Consider the following 22,154-nt stretch of genomic DNA (forward strand, 5'->3'; position numbering starts at 1 on the left):
CAGAACCGCACTCAGTTTGGGTCTTATGAAGTATTTCTGGAATTCCCCACTTAGTATTTCCAGCTCATAGGAAACACTGTGACTGGAACACTCAGCAGTGCCGGCATCTGCAGTGAGGAAGTGGGTACCTTTGTCCTTCCGCTCTTCTGCGTCTGCTCTCCGAATGCTTCCTTTCCTATCCCTTGCATGTGAATTCTTCCTCTGGACACACGAGTTGCTATTCTGAGAGGGTGACTGACTGACTGATGAGCTCTTTAAAATAAAGTCAAGACTTCGTATTAAAATTTTACAAACATGTATAAGAGTTCTACAAATAACTCATACTTCTCATCAAAAATCTCCAAACTCATAGCCTTGTATTTTTATCCTTTAGAATCTACTTAATATGTAGTTACGGATATCATCTACAGTCATACCCAATTATACCCACTACATTAATAATCTATTGCTGAGTTAAGTATCCGGTAATCAGACTTTCAGTCTAATTTAATTTCACTCTAATTTCAGTCTAAATTAATATTTCTTCATGTATCAATTTCAAGAAATCACACTGACCAAATTGTCAGCTTGAAATTGATATTCTTTGCACAAACAGTAATGTCTTCTTCTCTCCCAATGTGCCAATTAGCAGGCACCACTAAGATGACCCAGTCAAGAGCAAGCCACCTGGGCTCTGACTGGCGCATGCCACTGGCCAGACAGAGAGGTGAACTGTCACTGAAGGTTCTAGTTCTAGACTCCCGACGCAGCACTCTGAATCACAATTCTTCTATTCCAATTGCTAGTAAACAAATCTAAGCCACTATCAAATCCAACCAGATCAATCTAAATCTAAAATCTGGAAGTATGAAAGCCCAGTTTTAGCAAAAACAACAACAACAACAAAAATCACAACCTATGACCATATTCACAGTAGCACGAGGACAAAAGTTTATGCACACGGGTAATGATTAAAATCAGCCTATTATTGCATAAAAGCAATGAGAAAACAACAAATAATACATGAAGAGGATGTGCTTAGCACACAGACAGTGCCTAGCACGCAGGCGTGTCTGACTTGGGTACTTTATGCAATCTTCCCTAAACTGCAGGCTGAACAATTCTAGATAAACTCTCAAACTGAGCTTCTCTCTCACAAGCAAAATAACATGTGCATCTTTGATCTTGCACATGGCACAGCGGGGAGCCTTCAACAGCACTCAGCCTTTTTCAGTCATTGTTACCATTTTATATCATTTGCTAAGAGGTACAACAGGGTTCCTATGATAATCACTTAAGCGTCTCTTTGTCTGTCAGTGAAACCCCTCACCTACAAAGCAACGGTTTCCTTTCTGATTACCTCTCAAAGTTAAGAAAACACAGTGTAGTCATTCTTTTCATCAGAAGTATCCAGCACAGCTCAGTGACTGACATGTGGAGCAGGGCACATACATGTGTTTCTTGCTCAGGCCAACATGGTGAGCACACATCAAGTATAAAATGTTTAATAAACAGGGATCAACATTTCCCAACTACTCAGAAAAGCCTCATAAGTGGTTAACGGAATCCTAAGTCTCTGCACTGCAGTATTTACTTGCAGATACCAAGTCTCTCAGTCTCAAAGGAAACACTCAGCAGTTAGGTGAAGGAATCAACTCGCTTGTTTAACTATAAGCAGCTGTTTTGGTTGTTCACTAATCTCTCTGGACCCAGGATTAACTACATGTTCTACTTTTACTTTCCCTCCCTTCCTCCCTTTTCTTCTGGCACAGAATCTCACTATATTGTCAAGATGGCCTTGAGTTCAAGGACTCTCTAATTCTCAAGCAGCTGGGATTACAAGCACAAACCATCATCCCAAAGTCTATGTACTATTTAAAATATTTTCAATTTAAAAACTTAAGTTTGCTGGGCAGTAATAGGCACACCTTTAATCCTAGCACTCAGAAGGCAGAGGCAGGCAATCTCTGTGAATTCGAGCCAGCCTGGTCTACAGAGTGAGCTTTAGGAGACACACAAAGCTACACAGAGAAATGTCTCAAAAAAAAAAAAAAAGAAAAAGAAAAAGAAAAAAGAAAAGCTACATTAAGAAAGACTTCTATTTATTTATTTCTATTCTTTTCTTTTTTCCGAGACAGGGTTTCTCTGTGTAGCCTTGGCTGTCCTGGACTCGCTGTATAGACCAGGCTGGCCTCGAGCTCATAGTGACCGGCCTGCCTCTGCCTCAGCATGCTGGCACCACCGCACAGCAAGAAAGACTTCTAAACATTGACCTTTAAAACCTCCACATACGTACAGAAAGGGCCGGAAAAGCTTGCTCATCCCGGTTCTGAATCTCATACAGTAACCGAGACTCTTCAACAGCTTGCTTCTCTCTACGCTCTTCTGGGGAGAGGCCAAAATAGTAAGATTCACGACTCATGTGATCAAATTCCTCAGGTCTTTCACGATCAGGTTTTCTGTCAAATAAAGCAGTCTTTCAAGAAAATATATGGAGAACACAAATACAATAATCTATTCTGCAGTACAAAACAAGCTAACACTTTATAACTTAAGACAGCTGGCAAACAAGAAAATATACAGCATTCAAAGCTACTTTACAAAGTTAAGATAAAACTTACAATGGCACAAAATAAAATCCAAGTAATATACAACTCACTTCCTTCTACATGATACAGAACACCCCTCCCCAGAGCAGAAAAACAAGCACTATACATATTTTTTATGCCACGTTCTAATATTATCAAAAAATTTACTCAAAAGAAAGGAAAAGATAGATCACCAAATAAATGGCTTACGGCTTGCCACCAAACCTGAGCATCTGAGTTCAATCCCCAGAAGTCACATGGGTGAAGGACAGCCATGTTTTTTTTCTGATTCCACATGCACACCCGCACACAAGCTAATGTCAATTAATTAAAATGTAAAGGAAAAAAAGGGAAAGCATTCTGACTTTCTGTTCTAAGAATAATGGCCACGTGAGACAAAGACCATCCTCCCTGTACTGTGAGAAAGAAACAGGGAACAATGAGATATGCACGGCTGGATGATTGGCTTCCATTGCTGCCTCAATGTAACTCTGCTCAAAGAGAAACTGTAAGAGTCAATAATGTATTTAGTCACAACTCTAAGATCTATATACAGCATGCAGCCATTAAAAGCAGTATCAAGTACTGGAGAGGTAGCTTAGCAGTTAAGATCCCTGACTACAAGGCAAAGGACCCAGGATTTGATTCCTAGTACTCACATGCCAGCTCACAACCACCGTAACTCTAGGTCCAGGAAATACAATGTCTTCTCGTCTGGCCTCCTCAGGCACTAGGCACACAGACACACAGACACACGGACACACACACACACACGGGTAAAACACTCACATCAACGAAATAAAAACGAACATTGTTTGAATAGCAGTATGACTACTATTTCTCTCATTTCTTTCAGCTGTATAAGCAAGAAATCAAAATTAAAATTCAAAACTTAAAGGGAAGAAAAGCTGTCAAAGCACAAATAAATATAATCTTACAAAATCCTGGACTACTTTGGTACCACTATTTTAACTCTGAAATAAAAGCCACTAATGTCCTCAGGTAGCCTAGCTTAGGTATTAAATCCAAGGGGCAAACAAATGACCCTCAGGCCCTCAGACCAGCTCTTCTCAACACCAGTGGGGTAAAAGACTCTGAAGAGGATTTCGCAAACTGTCAGGCATCTGGAAAATTCCAACCAACTTCAGCTGAGGAGTAATCACACGGACAGGATGGCCTGCTCTCTGCCTAGACATCACTGTCATTGCCCAATGGGCCCATGAACAAAGTGGCCATGGTGACAGAGATGGGGTTTATTTGTGAGCTAGACAGCATGGACTGCCGCTCACCAAGGCTACCGTTACCCTGGCTACAGCTGCTGCTAAGCGTCAGATCTGCCAACAGCATAGACCAACACTGAGCCCCAGATATGGCACATTTCCCCAGTGTGACCAATGACCCGGTGGCAGGTTGACAACAATGAACCACTTTCTCTGTGAAAAGCGTAACGTTTTGTCCTTACTGGAATAGATACTTATTCTGGTTATAGATATGCCTTTCCTGAATGTCCAAAACCCATCATCCATGGACTTAGAGATCGCCTTACCCACTGTTCATGGCATTGCACACAGTATTATTTCTAACCTCAGAACTCATCTCACAGCCAGAAGTTCAAAAATGGGCCCGTAGTCATGGACTCCACTGGTCTTACCATGTTCCCAACCATTATGAAGCAGCTAGCATGAAAGATGCAATGGCCTTTTCAAGACACGGTTACAGTGCTAATTACGTGGCAGCAGCCCAAGGGCTGGGGCAGAGTTCTCCTAGGCAGTATATGCCTCAAATACATGGTACGGTTTCTTCCACAGCCAGGCTCCACAAGTCCAGGAAACAAGGGGTGAAAAGGGGAATGGTTCCACTCACCATCACCCCTAGTGACCCACTAGGAAAATATTTGTTTCCTGTCCCTGCGACCTTAAGTTCTCGTGGCCTAGAAGTTTTGGTTCTGGAGAGGAGTGGGGGAAGCACACCTGCCAGGACACGGAGCAAACATTCCACTGAACTAGACGCTACTTCCCCTTGGCCACTTTGGGCTTCTACTGCTCTTAAGCCAACAGCTTAAGACAGGAAGAACAGTGTTAGGAGGGGTGATTAGTACAGATTACCACGGCACAACTAGACTGCTTCTCCACAATGGAGGTAAAATTATGTCTGTGTGCAGGAGATCCTTTAGGGCATTCTCAGTGCTACCACCAGTGACCAGTGGTTAGTGCCAACCTCATCCAGGCAGGATGACAAAGGAGACAAGCCCATCAAGAATGGAGGTATGAGCCACTCCTCTAGGAGAGAGAGCTAAAGCAGCTAAGTGCTTGCTGAAGCTAGAAGACATCAGGATGGGCAGCAGAGGACACAGCTGTCCACACCAGCTAAGGCCCCATGACCAGGTGCAGAAACAAGGATTATAACTGACATGAATGTTTCTGTGATAATTTGTTAAGAAAGTCTTCTTTCCTCGATTTCTTTATTATGTAATATAACTTCAATTAAGATACTATCGTGGTTATATTTAAGTTTGAGATACAATTATATTCCCCAAGAGACACTGCCACTTATTCAAAATTTATAATTCATTTGGTTGTATGAGAGACTGTTAGAATAATGACCAATTTAAATATATAATGTACTTGCACTGGTACACAAGATAGTTATATCTTATTAGGTGCAATTATGACCAATTAGTATTCAATTGGAAAACAACTAAGTATAACATAAAGAGATATGACTGTGTGTCAAGGGCTGGATTTGTGATAGCTACTCTTGGTTGTCAACGTGACTACATCTTAAATTAACTAAAATCCAACTGGCTAGGCATACCTGTGAGGGATTTTTCTTTATTAAATCCAGATCTCTGCAGCAGAAAGAAACACCTTTAATCCAGTTCTTTTGACGAGGAAAAACTCAGCAGACAGACCATCCTTCTGCTAGCAGCCTAGGTAAAGGCTGTAAAGGAAAGCAAGCGTGCTCTGCGCCTGCCTGCTCTCCCCCTCTAACTGGCAAACCCACTCTTTTTACTGGCATTAGAACCTAATTCATTGGGATCCCTGCATATACTAATGATCAGATGAGACATCCGGCCTCACGGACTGAACAGCTACTAGAACCTTGAATCTTCTGTTGGTAAATAGCCACTGTTTGACTCCGTGCACCACAGCCTATAAGCCACTCTAATTAATACTGGAGGTAGATTGGATGGATGGATAGATGGATGGATGAAAGGATGAAAGGAAGACAGATAGACAGAATAATTAGCACATGTTATGGATTGAAAACTCTTCTCTCCAAAGGATATGCTCAGACACACAACCCTCAGAATATGTGCATATACAGTTTGGAACAAGGGTCTGTTAAGACATCATCAAACAGACGAGACCAACAGGAACAGGGTGGGGACCTAACACAGTCTACCTGGTGTTCTTGAAGAAGAGCACAAAGACGCACATGGAGAACAGAATGTGTCACCTATAAGCAAGGGACTCAAAAAACACAGGCAAAACCAGGATGGAACCAAGGAACAGATTCTCACATAAAGCCTTACAACACTGGGAGTGGCAATAAATTCATCTTAACTGTGATTAACTTCAGAACAGTCAGGGAATAACTGTTGCTTTAAGATGACTAGTTTCTGGTACACTCTAATAACAACTCTTAAGAAACTGACATAGCATTGTTAAATCAGCCTAAAGATCCACCCAGCTGTCCTAAATGTATCTTTAACCCAAGGTAAGGCTATATTCTCAAAAAAGAGAACGCTCACAAGCAAGACATAAGGGACCTAAAGACAAAGACTTAGCTGAGAAAATTATGTTTGAGTTTTTCTGGAAAATCCTAAAATTAACTTTATCTGGCCCTATTTAGAAGTCTTTCTTATGCCCCGGAGACCATTAAGCACAGGTAAGCACATAGCTAGATAAGGCCAGTAATCCAGGAATCTTCTTGGGGTGTCTGCTCCTGAGCCAACTCAAACAGCCTAACTGCTGCAGGGTAAGTAGAGACAACTGACAAACCCTGACTGGCCAGGAGAATGGGTTACAGATTTCAGGACTCTCTTATAATAGCTTAGGGCTCTCTGGAAGTGTAGTTTAAAGAAGGGGGTCATACAGGGTACACCCCTGTTACGATGGACTAATATAAACGTTTCTGGCTTTTAGACAAACAGTAAAAGTTGTAAGGCATTAATATTTGCTATTCATAATAAGACCAGTTTAGATATTTTCTGTTTGTCTGGAGTGTCTTTAAACTGCCAACAACCTAAAATCAGTCAGCCATATAATAGATGTATATGCTTTCAAACATACACTCTTTAGATTCTTTAAATTTGAATTATAGAGCAGATAATAAAAATAAAATCTGTTCTGTTTGCATTTCCTAATTGTGACTGAACCCTGGACATGTAATGAAAAATCAAGCACATAATCTGTACCATTCAGATAATTAGTCTGTTTTTGTTCTGTGAAAACTGTATAAAGAAGCACCTGGTTGGGGGGGACGGTGCTGGGGGGAGGGGGCGCTGGAGAGATGGCTCAGAAGTTAATGGCACTGTCTGCTCTTCCAAAGGTCCTGAGTTCAATTCCCAGCAACCACATGGCAGCTCATAACCATCTATAATGAGATCTGGTGCCCTCTTCTGGCCTGCCAGTGAATATACAGGCAGAACACTGTATACATAATAAATCAATCCTAAAAAAGGTGGTCTCGTTGCTACTCTTTATTTGCCTCAACCACCCCACCACCCACCCTCAGCAGCTGCTGGTAGAAGGCCATTCCAAAGATGGCGTGAGTTTCCTGTTACTGAGACCATAGATGCTTCCCCTGCTGGGGCCTGGTCAAATTACATACCCTTCCAAAGATGTGTTCACAGCATTAGCAGAGTAAGGAATTTTATAGTGTTGTTTACATCAAAACTAGAGACTTTTACACTTCAGGCTTTTCAGGCACTGTGAGCCAACACTACTCAGATTCCTTTGTATCACTGCAACTTTACTTTTAAATTTTGTATTTCTGTACAACATAAAAAAATTTAAAAATAACAACATGAATGCATTGGGAAGGATTTAAGAGGCGAATTGGATAGGGACAAATTGAAATAAAAAAAGTGTTTTAGAGTATTTCTTCTGGCCAAGGAACGCAAACAAAAATTGCAAGTTTCTCAAATTCCCTTCAAGGCTGGAAGGGATTAAACCAGCAGTGCAGTCAAGTAGGACTAAGATTATCTCATCTAAAGCTATTTTTAGTGCAGCCTTAAGACTCTCTTACATCAGAGTGTGCACCATGCAGTGGGAAGCAGAGTCTTCCCAGCACAGCCTTCTCTGTGGTTATGCTTTGGTGCTGTTCACAGTGCCAGCCGGATGTATGCTTCTCCCTCAGGATGTCCGTGGTAACTTCTCACTCCCTAGGACAGTCTTCTTAAGCTCAGAATGAAAACTGCTCTGGTTGAAGATCCCAAGTCTTACAAAAAATAGCCTTAGGTTTAAATCTTTAGAGGCTAATGGCTGCTGTTAATTAAGTAGTTTTGTTTTCAGTTCTGCGTTTGCCATTGGTCTAATACGATTGATCAGACTGAGAGTCGCGAGCGCCTGCCCTCTACTGAAGGCATATTTTGCAGTGTTCCAAGCTCCGATGAATAATTAGGAGTGGGTGGTTCTCATGTCAGTTTGACATCTGACTTAGAGCTGTCTGTGTCTGGGGCCTTCTGGGCTATCAAGTGTGGTAGAAGTGCACTGACATGCCAGTGCCACGGCTAGTCAACTGCAGAGCACGACCCCAGGAAAACACCCCGTGTCACATATGGCACTTGACAGCAAATAGTTCTTTATGCATTTCTTCTCTACAATTCCATTACAACTAAAAGCTATAATATGGTCCTGCACACTATGCTAAATGTAGCCACACTTTTTTTTTTCACTTTACAATGCTTCTTCTCCTGCTCAAAACTATATTGCCCTAAAGGAAATGCAGCCTAAAATGTATGTTAATGGAAAAATCTAGAAACTACTGGAAACGGACTGATTACTTTCTAGAAAATGACAGAAGTCCCCGATGGCTCCCAGTCTGATGCATCCACCCACGACAACATCCCAGAAACAAGCTGGCAAATGAAGCATCTTAAGACAGATGGCAAACCCATCAAGAAAAGCCCCAAGAAGAGTAAGGTGATGACGTGCCTAACTCATCAAGCCTCAGCTTGGGAAAACAACAAGGACACTACACTATTGACCCAAAAGTGATACTATTATGCTTACGGATTTTTTTCTCTGTTTAGCTCTGGCTATCCTGGACTCACTTTGTAGACCAGGCTGGCCTCGAACTCACAGCGCTCCACCTACCTCTGCCTCCCGAGTGCTGGGATTAAAGGCGTGTGCCACTATACCCAGCGACTGTGTGCTATTTTGTCGCGCTAAATACTGTTTTACCCTTTAGGGAGCAGCTGTCTAAACAAACTACTGGATACAAATATGCAGTCAGAAGAACAGGGGCTATTTTGGTTAGACTACTCCAATGATCAATCCAAATGCAATATAGATTTTAGCATAATTATGTACTGTTCAGAGTTGTATGAAGATGAAAAGAGCACCTTATGTACTGCACCTAGACTAGCTCTCTGGTGCCAATAGCTTAGAAAGTAACCTGTGCCTTCATTTGACACATGGTAGTCAACAAGAAGAAGGGACCCATCTATTCCTGAGGGCTATAAAGGTTTCTGTGGGATAAACCGTATTTCACCCATTTTGCTATGTAAATCTTTGCTTTCCCAGGAAGGTGTGATGCTTCCTTCCTTCTAGTGGATCCTGTCAAGGCTGCAGGCACAACAGCCCCAGGAATAGGAATAGGATACAAAAAAAGGTCTCAAGAATGGCCTGCAAGCTAGTAAAACTACCTATATTACAGTAAAAATATTACCAGAAATTTATCAAGAGATGGGTGAACTGCGGAAGTTCTATGTTGGAGTTCGGTCTGCTGCTCTATGTATACAAATGCTAAATTCTGAGCTTTGAGATCTGGTTCAATGTTGTATGAAGTCTGCTCTCCAGCTACCTGATTGGCTAATAAAAAAGCTAGACAGTCTGTAGCTGGGCAGAAGAGGGCTTTGGTACCCGGGCTCAAGGGTCTCAGGTAGGGACCACGAGGAGGGAGAGAAAAGATGATGATGCAGAGAAAGGACATGGCCTGATGGAGCAGATGTAAGACAGGACCAAGATCAGCAAGTAACTTGGGACTTGGAACTGGGAAGTAGCTAAACTAACTTAGAGGATTAATATAAATCACATCTGCCCAATTACTGAGCCTAAAGCTTACTACATGTCTAATAAATCTCTGTGTCTTTTATTTGGGAGCCAGAGAGGGTAGACAGAAGCCCTTCCATTAATAAATTTTCTAAAATAGTTATACTAAATACTACTACAGATTATTTGTTGCTCAAGCATAATCTTGATTGGCAATAATTTCTTGGCATGTGTTGCTTTAACATGTAGAATTTTTTCTCATACAATGGTCAAATTAATGATCAGCATAAAGAGATCAACAAAATCTCTCAAGTGACCTTTGAGTGGCCATCGTGGCTTGAGATGGCCTGGTTCTCTGTCCTGAGTCCTCTGTTGGCTATTCTTCCTCTGTTACACATATCTGTATCAGCTGGACTAGTCATGCAAGCAATGTATTCACCCATGGCCTCCATTACAACCACAATTAGATGCAGAAAGCACAGAGGTCCTTGTGATCACAGATAAGTACTAAGGGGGTGAGGAATGTTAAGCACAGGACTTTCCTTTCAAAGGGAGGGATGGGAACAGATGTGGTCAATAGCCTGGTGACCTCTGTGCCATCTGTGAGGTTGACACCAAACAGGATCCTTCCCCAAACCCTCATTGTGAGCTTGTCAATGTACAGAACCCATCTTTATGAAGTGTGGCATGTACTTTACAAAGCATTTTGATGTAGTCAGTTCTCAAGTTTTATTGTGCCTGTAAGATTGAGTTATTTATCACGAGGAAATCTTTTACCAAATTGCTTAACTATGCCTAGAATAAACTGCTTGGGGTCAGACTCTCAAAGTGTGACCAACCAACACCAGCTTTTGAGTCATTTTAAATCAAACTACTTTCTCGCCTTCTGCAGATTGCGTTCTGCTTGCTGTAGTGGCTGACAGAGCTATCAGAAAGTTTATCATCAATTGAAACAAGTATTTAAAAATAAAGGCTTATTTTTTTCTGGTATTTTGGGGAGTTCTGTCAATAATACTTTCAACATTACGTTGTGAACAAGAAGTTGTAACTAAAAACAGCACATGCAACAAAGTGTCTCGTGACTTCTGCTTCTCTTCAGCTGAGGAAGATACCTGATCTGTGAGGGTGTCCTGCTGAGAGCCTTGTGCTCACTGGAGGGTTTCTGAGACTGGGGCCCTGAAGAATGACTAGAGAACCCATGCTGCCTTGCACCTGAAGGATGCTGCAGTCGAGGAGGTAGTGCAGACGGGGCCTTTATCGGCTTGCTTAGATTCTTTGGCCCTCTGTAATCAGTATCTGTGGACAACAGAAAAGGATCTCACAATTTTCTCTGACATAAAAAACCTCCCAAGTACTAACATCATAATCTTAAAGAAATAAAAACTTTGATGTGAACTTACCTGAATGGAAATTCTGTCCAGAATTAGGCTTTTTCATTTTCTTTCCTGATACCGTGTTCCAGCTTTCTGGGGGAGGTGGCTTGAGGTTCTTAGGTATATGTCTTCAAAACAAACAAAGTGTTTATTAGTAACTTCACATAATCTCAGTAAGAACTAAAGCACGCACTAAGACACAATTGGAAAGACGGATGGCTCAGTGGTTAAGACCACTGGCTGTTGTCCTAGAGGACCTAGGTCTAACTCAGCACCACATGGTGGCTCACAGAGACTCTAATGACCTCTTCTGACCTCCTCAGGCACTAGACATGCATGCACTGCACTTAACATGCAGCCAAAACACTCATACAATAAGTAAATCTAAAAGAATCATTTTACAAAAACACTAAAACAAGTATCTTGCATAGATGCTCTGTTGTCAGCTTACTTTTAGCAGGCATGCTGACACACACCTTTAATCTTTGAGTTCAGAGGCCAGACTGTTCTATAAAGTGAATGCTAGGACAGCCAGGGCTGCAGAGAAACCTTGTCTCCAAAAAACCAAAATAAATAATTCAATAAAAACAGAATGGCTAGCTTTAATTCTTTATTTTTCCCCTTCTGGGACAGCGTCTCACTTTGTAGCTTTGGCTAGCCTGAAACTCACTCTAGAGAGTAGACAGATGCTCCTGCCCCTGTATCACAAGTGCTGGATTAAAGGCATGTAGCACCACACCTTTAGTTCCTACATTAAAAGCAAATGAGAAAAAGTACGTATAGATGTAATTCAATGAACACTTGCTTATTAACATGTGCATGGCACTGGGTTCAATCCCCAGCACCATTTTTTTAAAAAAAGTTTTAAATAAAGCATTAGAACTGAAGTACAAGGATTTAGCAATCCAAATCATATTTCATAACTTTAAAGATGGGATAATATAAGGCCTTAAACATAATCTAAGTATATAAGGAACAATTGCTTTTTTGCTGTTTTTCTATCTAATGGCACTATAGTAAAGGCAACAAGAAAAGAATTTTACTGTTAGACATACTTGTATAATATAGTATATAGTATGTATATATAGTATGTATATAGTATGTAACACAGTATAATGTCCAGGCTTGACATTCAATTTTTTTTTCTATAAAGGATAGGGAGAAAGGCAGGTGTGGCGGCACACACCTTTAATCCCAGCACTTGGGGGACAGAGGCAGGACTTTTGTGAGTTTGAATACAGCTTGATGTACACGGTGAATTCTAAGGCAGCAAGGTTTATGTGAGACCTGCCTCAATCATCGATGGATGGATGGATGAATGGAAGCTGAAACAGCACACCCTTAACCCAGCAGGCAGAGGCAGAGTCTGTTTCTGTGAGGCCAACCTGATCTACATAGACACTTTCAAGGCAGCCACTGTCACATAGTGAGATGTTACCTCAAAATACAAAAATTGGTTAAAATTATTACATAAGGGCTGGGTGTGTGCACAACTAATCCCAGCACTGTGGAGTCAGAGGCAAGAGGCTCTCTGAGTCTGAGGCCAGCCTGGTCTACATAGTGAGCATTAGGATAGCTCAGAGAAACGTTGATAAATTCTGCCTCAAAAAAAATCAAAAGTAGTAATAGAGAAGAAATAATTTGAGTTTCTAAAAGTATAATTCAGTGCACCACACACCTTACAGTCATACAGTCATGCATACTTAGATTCATTTTCTTAGTAAGTATTATGGTCTGAGTTATTACATTTTCCCCTAGCAAAGGTGGCAGTAACTCAAAAAAAAGGGGGGCGGGGGAGACACTAAAATGACATGGCACTAAGTCAGCAGTATCTTTCTATTCTACCTAACAGTACGGACATTTTTGAAACAAGGCCTCACTCTGCAGCCCTAGTTCGCTTGAACTCACTATTTAGACCAGGTAGCCTGAGAAATCTGCCTGGGGCTGCCTCCTGCGTAGTGGGGTCTGAGACATACAACACCACATCGATAGTTAACTGATTGCAGGTAACTCAGCACTAAGAGAATAAAAAGAAATACAGTGCCTGCTCTCCAAGTCCCCACTTCATAATCTCAGCAACTTCCAACTGTTTCTGTAAAGAATGTATTTTAAACTGTAGGTGTTAAAACTAGCATTTTGTAAAGTATACCAGGACTAAAATATTCTATTTACTCACACTACTTTTCTTTTTCTGTGTGTGCACGCATGCACGCACTACATGTGCTTCTGCCACATTTTTTAAGGCATAGTCTCTCAATGAACCTGAAGCCCGTTTTATACAGGCCAGGGGAGCACCAGGGATCCACCTATTTCTGATTCCAACACCGGTATGGCAGGCACATACAGCCATGCCTGGCTTTTATGTAGATGTTGGAGATTCAAATTCAGTTCCTGGTTTTTTGTTTGTTTGTTATGATTTTGGGTGGGGGTGAAATGGGGTCTGTGTCGCCCTGGCTGGCTGTCCTGAGCCTTTATGTACCAGGCTGGGCCTGAACTCAGGACATCTGCCTGCATGCACTACCATGCTCAGCTTCAATCAGTCCCTTTGCAGGCAAGCCAACTCTGCAATCCCTCACAATTTTTCTAAAGATCTAACCATACTTAAGTTTTTACACATAAGTAATACATTTTATTGCATTTATAAATACACAGGCATTTAGAAAATTTCTAACAGGTTAAATCTATGAGGTAGCAAAGAATACGTACTTTTTTCCCATGTCTTCAGACAAAACTGGTCCATTCTCAGAGTGAACCCCATGACTGTCCATATTAGAAAATTTTCCATTATGATCTAATCTAACCTGTTCAACACCAGAAGGGGGGAAAAAAATCAGACACTTGATAATGTAAACATTTAGCAGAAAAAAAACAAAATAAGCACAAAAAAAGGGGGGTTACAACAGAATCTGTCTCCCTAAGGTACAATACCTCTGTACCTAAGAGAAAGACTGTTTATTCAGTCAAAATCTTTTGAACTGTTCCAAAAAAACGTCAAGAAGCAATAGTACAATCTACCAACCTGCAAACAATGCATCAACAGCTGTCAACCCATCCTGGCTTTCAAACTCCAGATGTGGCTTTTCCACTGACTAGCACCACCTTGGGCAAGTTACTATTGTGTTTGTTCATATGCAAATTGGAGCTGGCAACAGTAATTAATACAACAGAGAGTGCCTGGGGATGCAGTGCAGATATATATATCACACAGAGGGCAGCAGTCTACACAGATGCTACTCTACAAATAAAGGACTATTACTGCTTCTATCTTTCCATTTTTATACTAAAAACATATAATACTGATGACTTTTTTGCTCCTTAGAGAGCCAACTTCAGGCTGGAGAGATGGGTCAGAGGTTAAGAGCACTGCCCGCTACTCAGGAGGTGTTGAGCTCAACTCCCAGCAGCCACGTGGTGGCTCACAACCATCTGTAATGTGGCCTGCAGGTGCGCACGTAGCCAGAGCACTGTATACATAATAAATAAATCAACCTTAAAAAAAAAAAAAAAAAGGAAGAAAGAAAGAGAGCAAACTAAGCCACACAGCGGCACATGCCTGTAATACTGGCACTCAGGAGGCAGAGGCAGGCAGATCTCTGAGTTTGAGGACAGCCTGGTCTACAAAGCAAATCCAAGACAGGTAGGGCTACACAGAGAAACCCTGGCTCAAAAAACCAGAGAGACAAAGAGAACGTGAGCAACAGACTGCTCACCTCTTCAGAAGCCTCACTGTTCCTTACCTTTCTGGCTGAGGGCCAGTGGTATAAATGGTGGCATGGGTAAGAATGCCTGGAAGTTTCTTCTAAGCAAACTGCACACACTAACCTGTGCACTGGCCAATGGCTGCGTCAGGTAAGATAGCAGCAGAAAACACAGCTCTGAGCTGACACCTCATTCCTCACTAATCACAACAGGGCATTGCTTTTGTTTGTTTAGAGACAGGGATTTTCTGTGTAGCCTTAGCTGACCTGTACTCACTTTGTAGACCAGCTGACCTTGAACTCACAGAGAACTGCCTGCCTCTGCTGGGATTAAAGGTGTATGCCACCAGGCTCAACTGGCGTTGCTTAAGAATGTTTTTGTAGTGGTGTGCACGCCTGTAATCCCAGCACTCAGGAGGCAGAAGCAGGAGGATCACTGTGAGTTTGAGGCCATCCTGGTCTACAAAGCGAGTCCAGAACAGCCAAGATAACGCAGAGAAACACTATCTCAAAAACAAACAAACAAACAAACAAACCAGAAACAAATAATAATAACAATAAAGTAATAAAATAATTGTTTAAGTTTTCTAGGTTTCACATGTGAGTTTCTGCTACCTGAGGAATGCTAGATCCTGGCATGCAAATGCCAGAATCCTTGGAGTTGGGACACACTGCGTTAAGCCTCCTCATCTGGGTATAAACTCAGATTCTCTGAAAGAGCAGCAAGAACTCTCATCTGCTGAGCCACGTTGCCATGATTTGCTTTGCTTTTGATACAAGGTCTCACTATGTAATCCTAGCTGACCTGGAACTTAATATGAAAACCAGACACTAGCCTTGAACACACAGAATCCAACTTGCCTTGTCTCCCAAGTGCTGAGGTCAAAGGTGTACACCACCACATGCAAATCAACTAGTCTTTTATTTACTATCAAACTTTAAAGTATATCCTGCATACTTGAGTAAACAAGTAGCCTGTTTATAATTTCAGTTGCTTAAGACTTCAATTAAACTGTATTCAAATAAAATGAACAAAGATCCAGAATTGAGAAGGAAGAGGAAGGCGGATCTGTGACTTCCAGGCCAGCCAGGACTACACAGTGAGACAATGTTCAATAACAAAAGAAGCAAATAGCAAAAGCACTGTGGCTATACAAACATACAAATTTCAGCATTAAGATGATTCTGCTTGTAACTTACGTGTATTTTGGATAAAATGTATTTAGAATGTGCTACCATAAATGAATTCTAAAGTCCAAATTATAAGCAGTCAAATTTTCCTTTGGAAAGTATCAGAACATAAGATTCAGTCAGGTACAGTCATTTCTCTTTTAGCAGAAATCACTTACGTGGGATTTATCTCCAACTTCATACTGTAAACCAGCAGCAATGGAATAATCTCGTTTTTGTTGTGCTATTAGATTAAGAAAAAATACATTGTAAATAATTCATTATCTTCAAGTGCGACATGGCAATTTTCCAGAAGATTTAGGTTTAACTCACCTTGTTTAGACTTCAACCAGATTTCATACTCCACATTTCTATAGACTGCTGGGTTAAGCGACTTCAGAACCTTCCTGGACAAAGGAAGGCCAGCTGAGCTCCCATTGTTCTTTGGGTTCTAAGTAAACAAGGTCAGAAATCCAATCAACACAGAAATGCTCTTAAAACAATGCTTCAAATATGCACAAAAGCAAAACAATGGGGAAAAAACTTAAAAATAAATTAGGAAGCAGCAAATCAATTTCTTACAAAAAAATTCTACAGAAAATAACCATAATTATCAGTTTCTTTACACATTAAAGAGTAAGTTAAAAGTACCTCATTGCCCGAGGGTTTAAATCCATTCACATCAGTGGCAGCAGGACTTTTACCCCTATAAAGGAACAGAACCATAATTAGGAAATGAAAATGTATTTGCAAGTAGTCAACTTTTTGTTTTGTTTTGTTTTTCAAGATAGGGACTCTGTACCCTTGGCTGTCCTGGCCTCTCTTTGTAGACCAGGCTGGCCTCAAACTCACAGCAACCGCCTGCCTCTGCCTCCCAAGTACTGGGATTAAAGGTGTGCCACCACGCCCAGTGCATGTAGTTAACTTTTAACCTCAGCTAAAACACTCAAGTCAGCTACCTGCTAAAAAAACATGAGGCTCCAATAACACCAATAAAGTTTTAGCATATGTAAGTATATATTATACATATAGATGAAGTATATGTATACATATATTTTTAAACAATCAGACTTACTACTAGCAATTCTTACTGATTTAGTAAACAACAAAAAAGGAAACAAAAAGGGGGGCAGGATGCAGTATTTGAGTGGCTAAAATAGCAATTTACAAAAGATTCAACATTAAAATTTTCAATAAGTATCAAAGTTTTTTAAAGAACTATTACAACCAAATTATAGTATTTATAATTTTAAAAAAGCCCAAAACCCAGTTGTTAAAATGTCTAGATTCATAACTAGCCCTTTTCTTTAAAAAAAAAAAATCCCCATCTTGAGTCAATCCAAGAACCGTCACCAGCCCACTGTGCGCTCATTACTCTACAGCTGAGGGCCTCCTACGTGCTGCGCACGGATTATCAGTAGACTAGCTGGGGGTAAGCAGTAAAAGAGAAACTGCTCACACTAGGAAAGGTAAACACAAACTAGACAAGTAATCAGTACAGTAAGAACTACCTGCCCGGCTGGCATGGTGTCCCCAACTCCCTTAATCTCAGAACTCAAATTCGAGGCCAGCTTGGTCTACAAAGTGAGTCCAGGACAGGCAGAGCTCTGTTAACAGAGAAACCCTAGTCTTGAAAACAAACAAACAAACAAAAAACCTACTAAATCCTATGGCAAACAAAAGGTAGCAAGCACAGCAGTGTAAAATAAAACAACACAAGCCTGGAGTGGTCACCGCAGTCGAACAGGTAGGCAGTTCTCTGTGAGTTGGAGGCCAGCAGGGCTACACAGAAAAACCTTGTCTTGAAAAAACAAACAAGAAGAAAAGATAACACAAGGTGGTAGTAGAAAAGGCCTTGCTGAGATGCCCTTGACTAAAGAAAGGTAAGAAGACAGTACATCATATCTAGTATTCCAGATGAAGACATACAAAAGACCCACCGAGCTGGCTAACAGGCTGCTGTGAGTCAAGATGTTAGAGGTTCTTCTTTAGCCCCTACAGTATCTTATCTCTCGATCCTAAAACTCCGCCTTAAGAAATTTGTATCTAAGCCAGGCATGGTGGTGCACGCCTTTAATCCCAGTACTCCAGGAGGCGGAGGCACAGATCACAGATGGCTTTGAGTTTGTGTCCAGGACAACCAATGCTACACAGAGAAACCCTGCCCCCCACAAAAGGGGGGGAGGGAGAGGGGATGGGGGGAGAGACAGAGAGAGAGAGAGAGAACTGTATCTAGACTAGGTGGAGATGGTATACATCTTCAATCTCAGCACTTGGGAGACAGAGGCAGGCAGAGGTTTTGAGTTTGAGGCCATACAGAGTGAGTTCCAGGGCAGACAAGGTAGACAGAGAAACCTGTCTTTAAAAAAAAAAATCTACATCTAGATTTCAAAATTACCTCCAAATATTCACTTAAAGGGAGCTAGAGCCTGGAGTCTAGACCGGAAAAAAATTCCCTCACCATTCCAAGCAGACTCTAGACCCACCAATATGAATGTAAAAATAATCCAAGAACATAGTATATACATCTTCCCCCCTAATTAGCACATTAAACTATCTATCCTTGACACGGTTATACAGTGTTCCCTCTTAAAACGCCAACATGACAGCCGGACAGTGGTGGTCACGCCTTTAATCCCAGCACTACGGAGACAGAGGCAGGTGGATCTTTGTGAGTTCGAGGCCAGCCTGGTCCAGGACAGTTAAGGCTACACAGAGAAACCTGTCTCAGAAAAGAAGAAAAAAAAAAAAAGGACACACAAGATGCTTGCCAGGTGGTGGTGGCGCACGCCTTTAATTCCAGCAAGTGGATCTCTGTGAGTTCCAGGCCAGCCTGGTCTACAAAGCAAGTCTAGGACAGTCGGGGCTACACAGAGAAACCCTGTCTCAAAAGTAATTTAAAAAAACAAAAAAGGGTTTTTCCCTCCTCCTAGTACAGAAGGCTCACCCCCATGGCCTCCCACATGCTAAGCAAGCACTCGATCTCTAAGCCTTATATATATCCAGCTAAGTCAATTTTACTGTCATGGAAAGGTGAACAGTGTAAAAGGGAAACCAAGCACAACGACGCACATGTCCATAACACAGCAAATGTCTACAGCATTCAAGAGACAAGTTTGAAGACCCATCCATGCCAAGCATGAACAGCATAGCCACCACCTCAATGTCTCTGCTTACTAATATCTGGATCGGGTTTTATGTCTGAAAAGAAGAGAACAATCTCTATGCATAATTAGTCAGCATAAGCTAGGACAAAATTCACAACATCAACCACTGTGAAGCATAAAAAAATGATCAGAAGATGTTAATTCAACAAATTTCTAGAACAGAGTGAGACTTTCTCTGGGACCACCATAAAATTGATAAAGACAGGGGCTTATTATTACTTATTATAGCTTAGGCCTTGGCTTGGGCTACCTCCCAGCTAGCTCATCTAACTTTCTATCCACCACCGGACACCTGGCCTGTTACCTCTTTCTCATTCAGCCCCACAGGCAAACACCCCACCCTACCTCATCAGACCCTCTCTGAGCCCAGATATCCCACCTTTTGTCTCCTGCTTAGATATTGGCCATCAGCTCTTTAATAAGCTGATCAAAAGGTGTTTGTTTACAACGTAAGATGCAGGTGCTGAGCCGCAAGAATAATAATCCCAAAATCCAGACAGTACTCAGCTCTCTTTGGGCATAGAACTAACAACTCAATATACAGAGACGACCTTCCCAGAGTGCTAGACTGGCCCAGCACTAGAAGCCAGGCCTGATGGCACACAAGCCTAACCCTAAGCACTTGGAAGGTGGAGACAACAGGACACCAGGAGAGTAAGCCATTCTTAGTTCAGTGAGCTCCGGCAATACCTAGACTCTGCCTCAGAAGACTAACCAAGGCTGCAGAGATGGTCCAGTGGTTCTAAGATCCCATACTGTTCTTGCAGAGGATCTAAGTTCAGTTCCCAGAACCTAGTCAGGAGGCTCACAAGGTCCTTTACTCTAGCAACAAAGAAGCTGCCACCTCCCCTCAAAGTGCCTGCACTCATTCACATGTACTACGAAACTGTGCTTAGTGTCCACAAGTATGCCTGGATGTCCGGGCCTGAGCATCTGAACCTGTCTGAACTACCTCAGTGACTCTAAAAGGTGTGTCTGCCTGTAGCCTTGAAGGACTGTCCCACAGAACACCACACTGAAGCACTCATTCTAAAAAGAGGTGGCAGAAGCAAAGGAAGAAAAGTATAAAAAGATCAGGAAGATCAAGATCAAAACATTGTTCCAACACTAGATGTGCAAACAAGTCAACTTCATAGTTCTACAATGCATATACACTGGTCAAATCTATTCTACATATTTATCAATTACATACATATAAATTCCCATTAAACAAAGTCAACTCTCAAGGTTACCCCCATTAAAAAAAATTAGGTCAAACTCATAGCAACAATAAAGAAACATTACTGTGTATCAGTGTTTTATGAATATACACCTTAACACATGAAAATGTTCCTTGGGTGACACTAGAAAGAAACTTTAGGATTGAAATGTATTCTTACTTGCAGCTGTCGTCCTCAGAATCTGATATGTCACTGTTGCTTTCAGCCACTTCAGAGGTTTCTAGGCCCACCATGATTTTACTAACATCAGTTTTAAATACCTTCTCATAGAGCAATTCATAAAGGAGAGCTGCAATTAAAGAAGCACAGTACACAACATTATAGGCATGTTTAGAAAACAGGAAAAGTACCACTCAGGCTTCTGAAATTTTCAGTAGGTGTATACAAGCTCTTACAGTCAAAAGCCCCATTTAACCTAGAAACAACAGGAACCTTTTTCTGTTTAGATTAAGTCGGGAAAACACAATTAAAGTAGATCATATCTAGGAAGCAAACATGACAGGAAAAGTGAAAAACGCATAGTGAGCAACTACTTGATTCTACTAACACTAAAGCTTTTGGTATCCTCACATTTAAAATGTCAGCTCATATTTTCAGTCTACAGGCTTTGGGACATCACACAAGAGACCTAGCCCAAAGGTTCTGGATGGAAAAACTTAAGCATCATTAAGTTTGCAGAGAAGAGAAATGCAGAACAGCACAGTATACTAGCTGCTTCCATCCCAGCACTCTGGAAGAAGCAGGCAGATGTCTGTGAGCTGAAGGTTATCCTAGTCCACAAAGTGAGTCCAGGACAACCAAGGCTACACAGAGAAACTGAGCCCAGGGAGGAAAAGGAAGGTTCTAAAAGCCAGTCGGTGGTGCCACATGCCTTTACACCCAGCACTTGGGAAGCAAAGGTGGGGATCTCTGGGTTCATGGCCAGCCTGGTCTACAGAGCTAGTGTATCTAAAAACAGGGAAATACAGTTCACACACACACAAAAAAATAATAATAATTAATTAATTTGTTAAAAAGTACACCAAAAATTCAAACCCAGGGGAGGAGTTGTAAAAACCCATGCTTTATTACAATGAACTTCCTGAAATTAAGTGCACTAAGAATGCATGCTTGGCCTCTAAATGAACCCCCACAGTCCTCTCTAGGGTTCCAGCTGAGAGGGCAAGTCTCAGACTCACCCAGTCAACACAGGGAAGGCAAGTTATGTCTCTTCGGGACATAGCCAAAAGATGGCCAAATATCACACCACAAAAACATCACATATGCTTTTAAAATGTTTACTACTGGAGCGTGTTTATACACGCCTTTAATTGCAGGGAGACAGAGATAGATCTTGTGAGTTTGAGGCCAGCCTGGTCTACAAAGTTGAGTCTAGGCTAGCCAAAGCTACACAGAGAAACCCTGTCTCAAAGAAAAAAAATAAAATAAAATAAAATAAAATAAAATAAAGGTTTACTACTCTTTTACTGGTCACATAAGACTAGTGAAAAAAGCCAGGAGTGCTGGTGCATGCCTAATGCCAGTTCTTGAGAGGCAGAGGCAACTGCTGCAGAGTTCAAGACAAGGTCTACGTAGGAAGTTCATGGACAGTCAAGGTTACACGGTGAGACCCTGTCCCCAAAAACAGGAAGAAATAAAAAAGAAAAAAGCAATTATATGTGCAACACTACTATTCATATGAGGAAAAAGGAGTTCAAAGCAGAATGGGCCATTTTATTTCTCTGCTCCTAAAACAGTAT

General features: G+C 41.4%; 1 protein-coding gene across 4 annotated transcripts in view; it reads right to left on the bottom strand.

Moving 5' to 3' along the window:
- Positions 1-22,154, bottom strand: part of OTUD4 (OTU deubiquitinase 4) — a 47,621-nt gene that overhangs the window by 10,230 nt on the left and 15,237 nt on the right. For all 4 annotated transcript variants that reach the window (XM_084756188.1, XM_084756185.1, XM_084756187.1 and 1 more), the window contains exons 7-15: positions 20,575-20,704; positions 16,680-16,734; positions 16,362-16,479; positions 16,208-16,272; positions 13,867-13,961; positions 11,188-11,288; positions 10,900-11,083; positions 2,276-2,438; positions 129-252 (exon numbers count right to left, since the gene is read on the bottom strand). In XM_084756188.1, coding sequence (XP_084612314.1) covers positions 129-252; positions 2,276-2,438; positions 10,900-11,083; positions 11,188-11,288; positions 13,867-13,961; positions 16,208-16,272; positions 16,362-16,479; positions 16,680-16,734; positions 20,575-20,704 — 1,035 coding nt within the window. The remainder of the gene's footprint in view (positions 1-128; positions 253-2,275; positions 2,439-10,899; positions 11,084-11,187; positions 11,289-13,866; positions 13,962-16,207; positions 16,273-16,361; positions 16,480-16,679; positions 16,735-20,574; positions 20,705-22,154) is intronic.

The sequence above is a fragment of the Acomys minous genome (genome assembly GCF_964271855.1).
Source record: "Acomys minous genome assembly, chromosome: 14".
Taxonomy (NCBI): Eukaryota; Metazoa; Chordata; class Mammalia; order Rodentia; family Muridae; genus Acomys; species Acomys minous.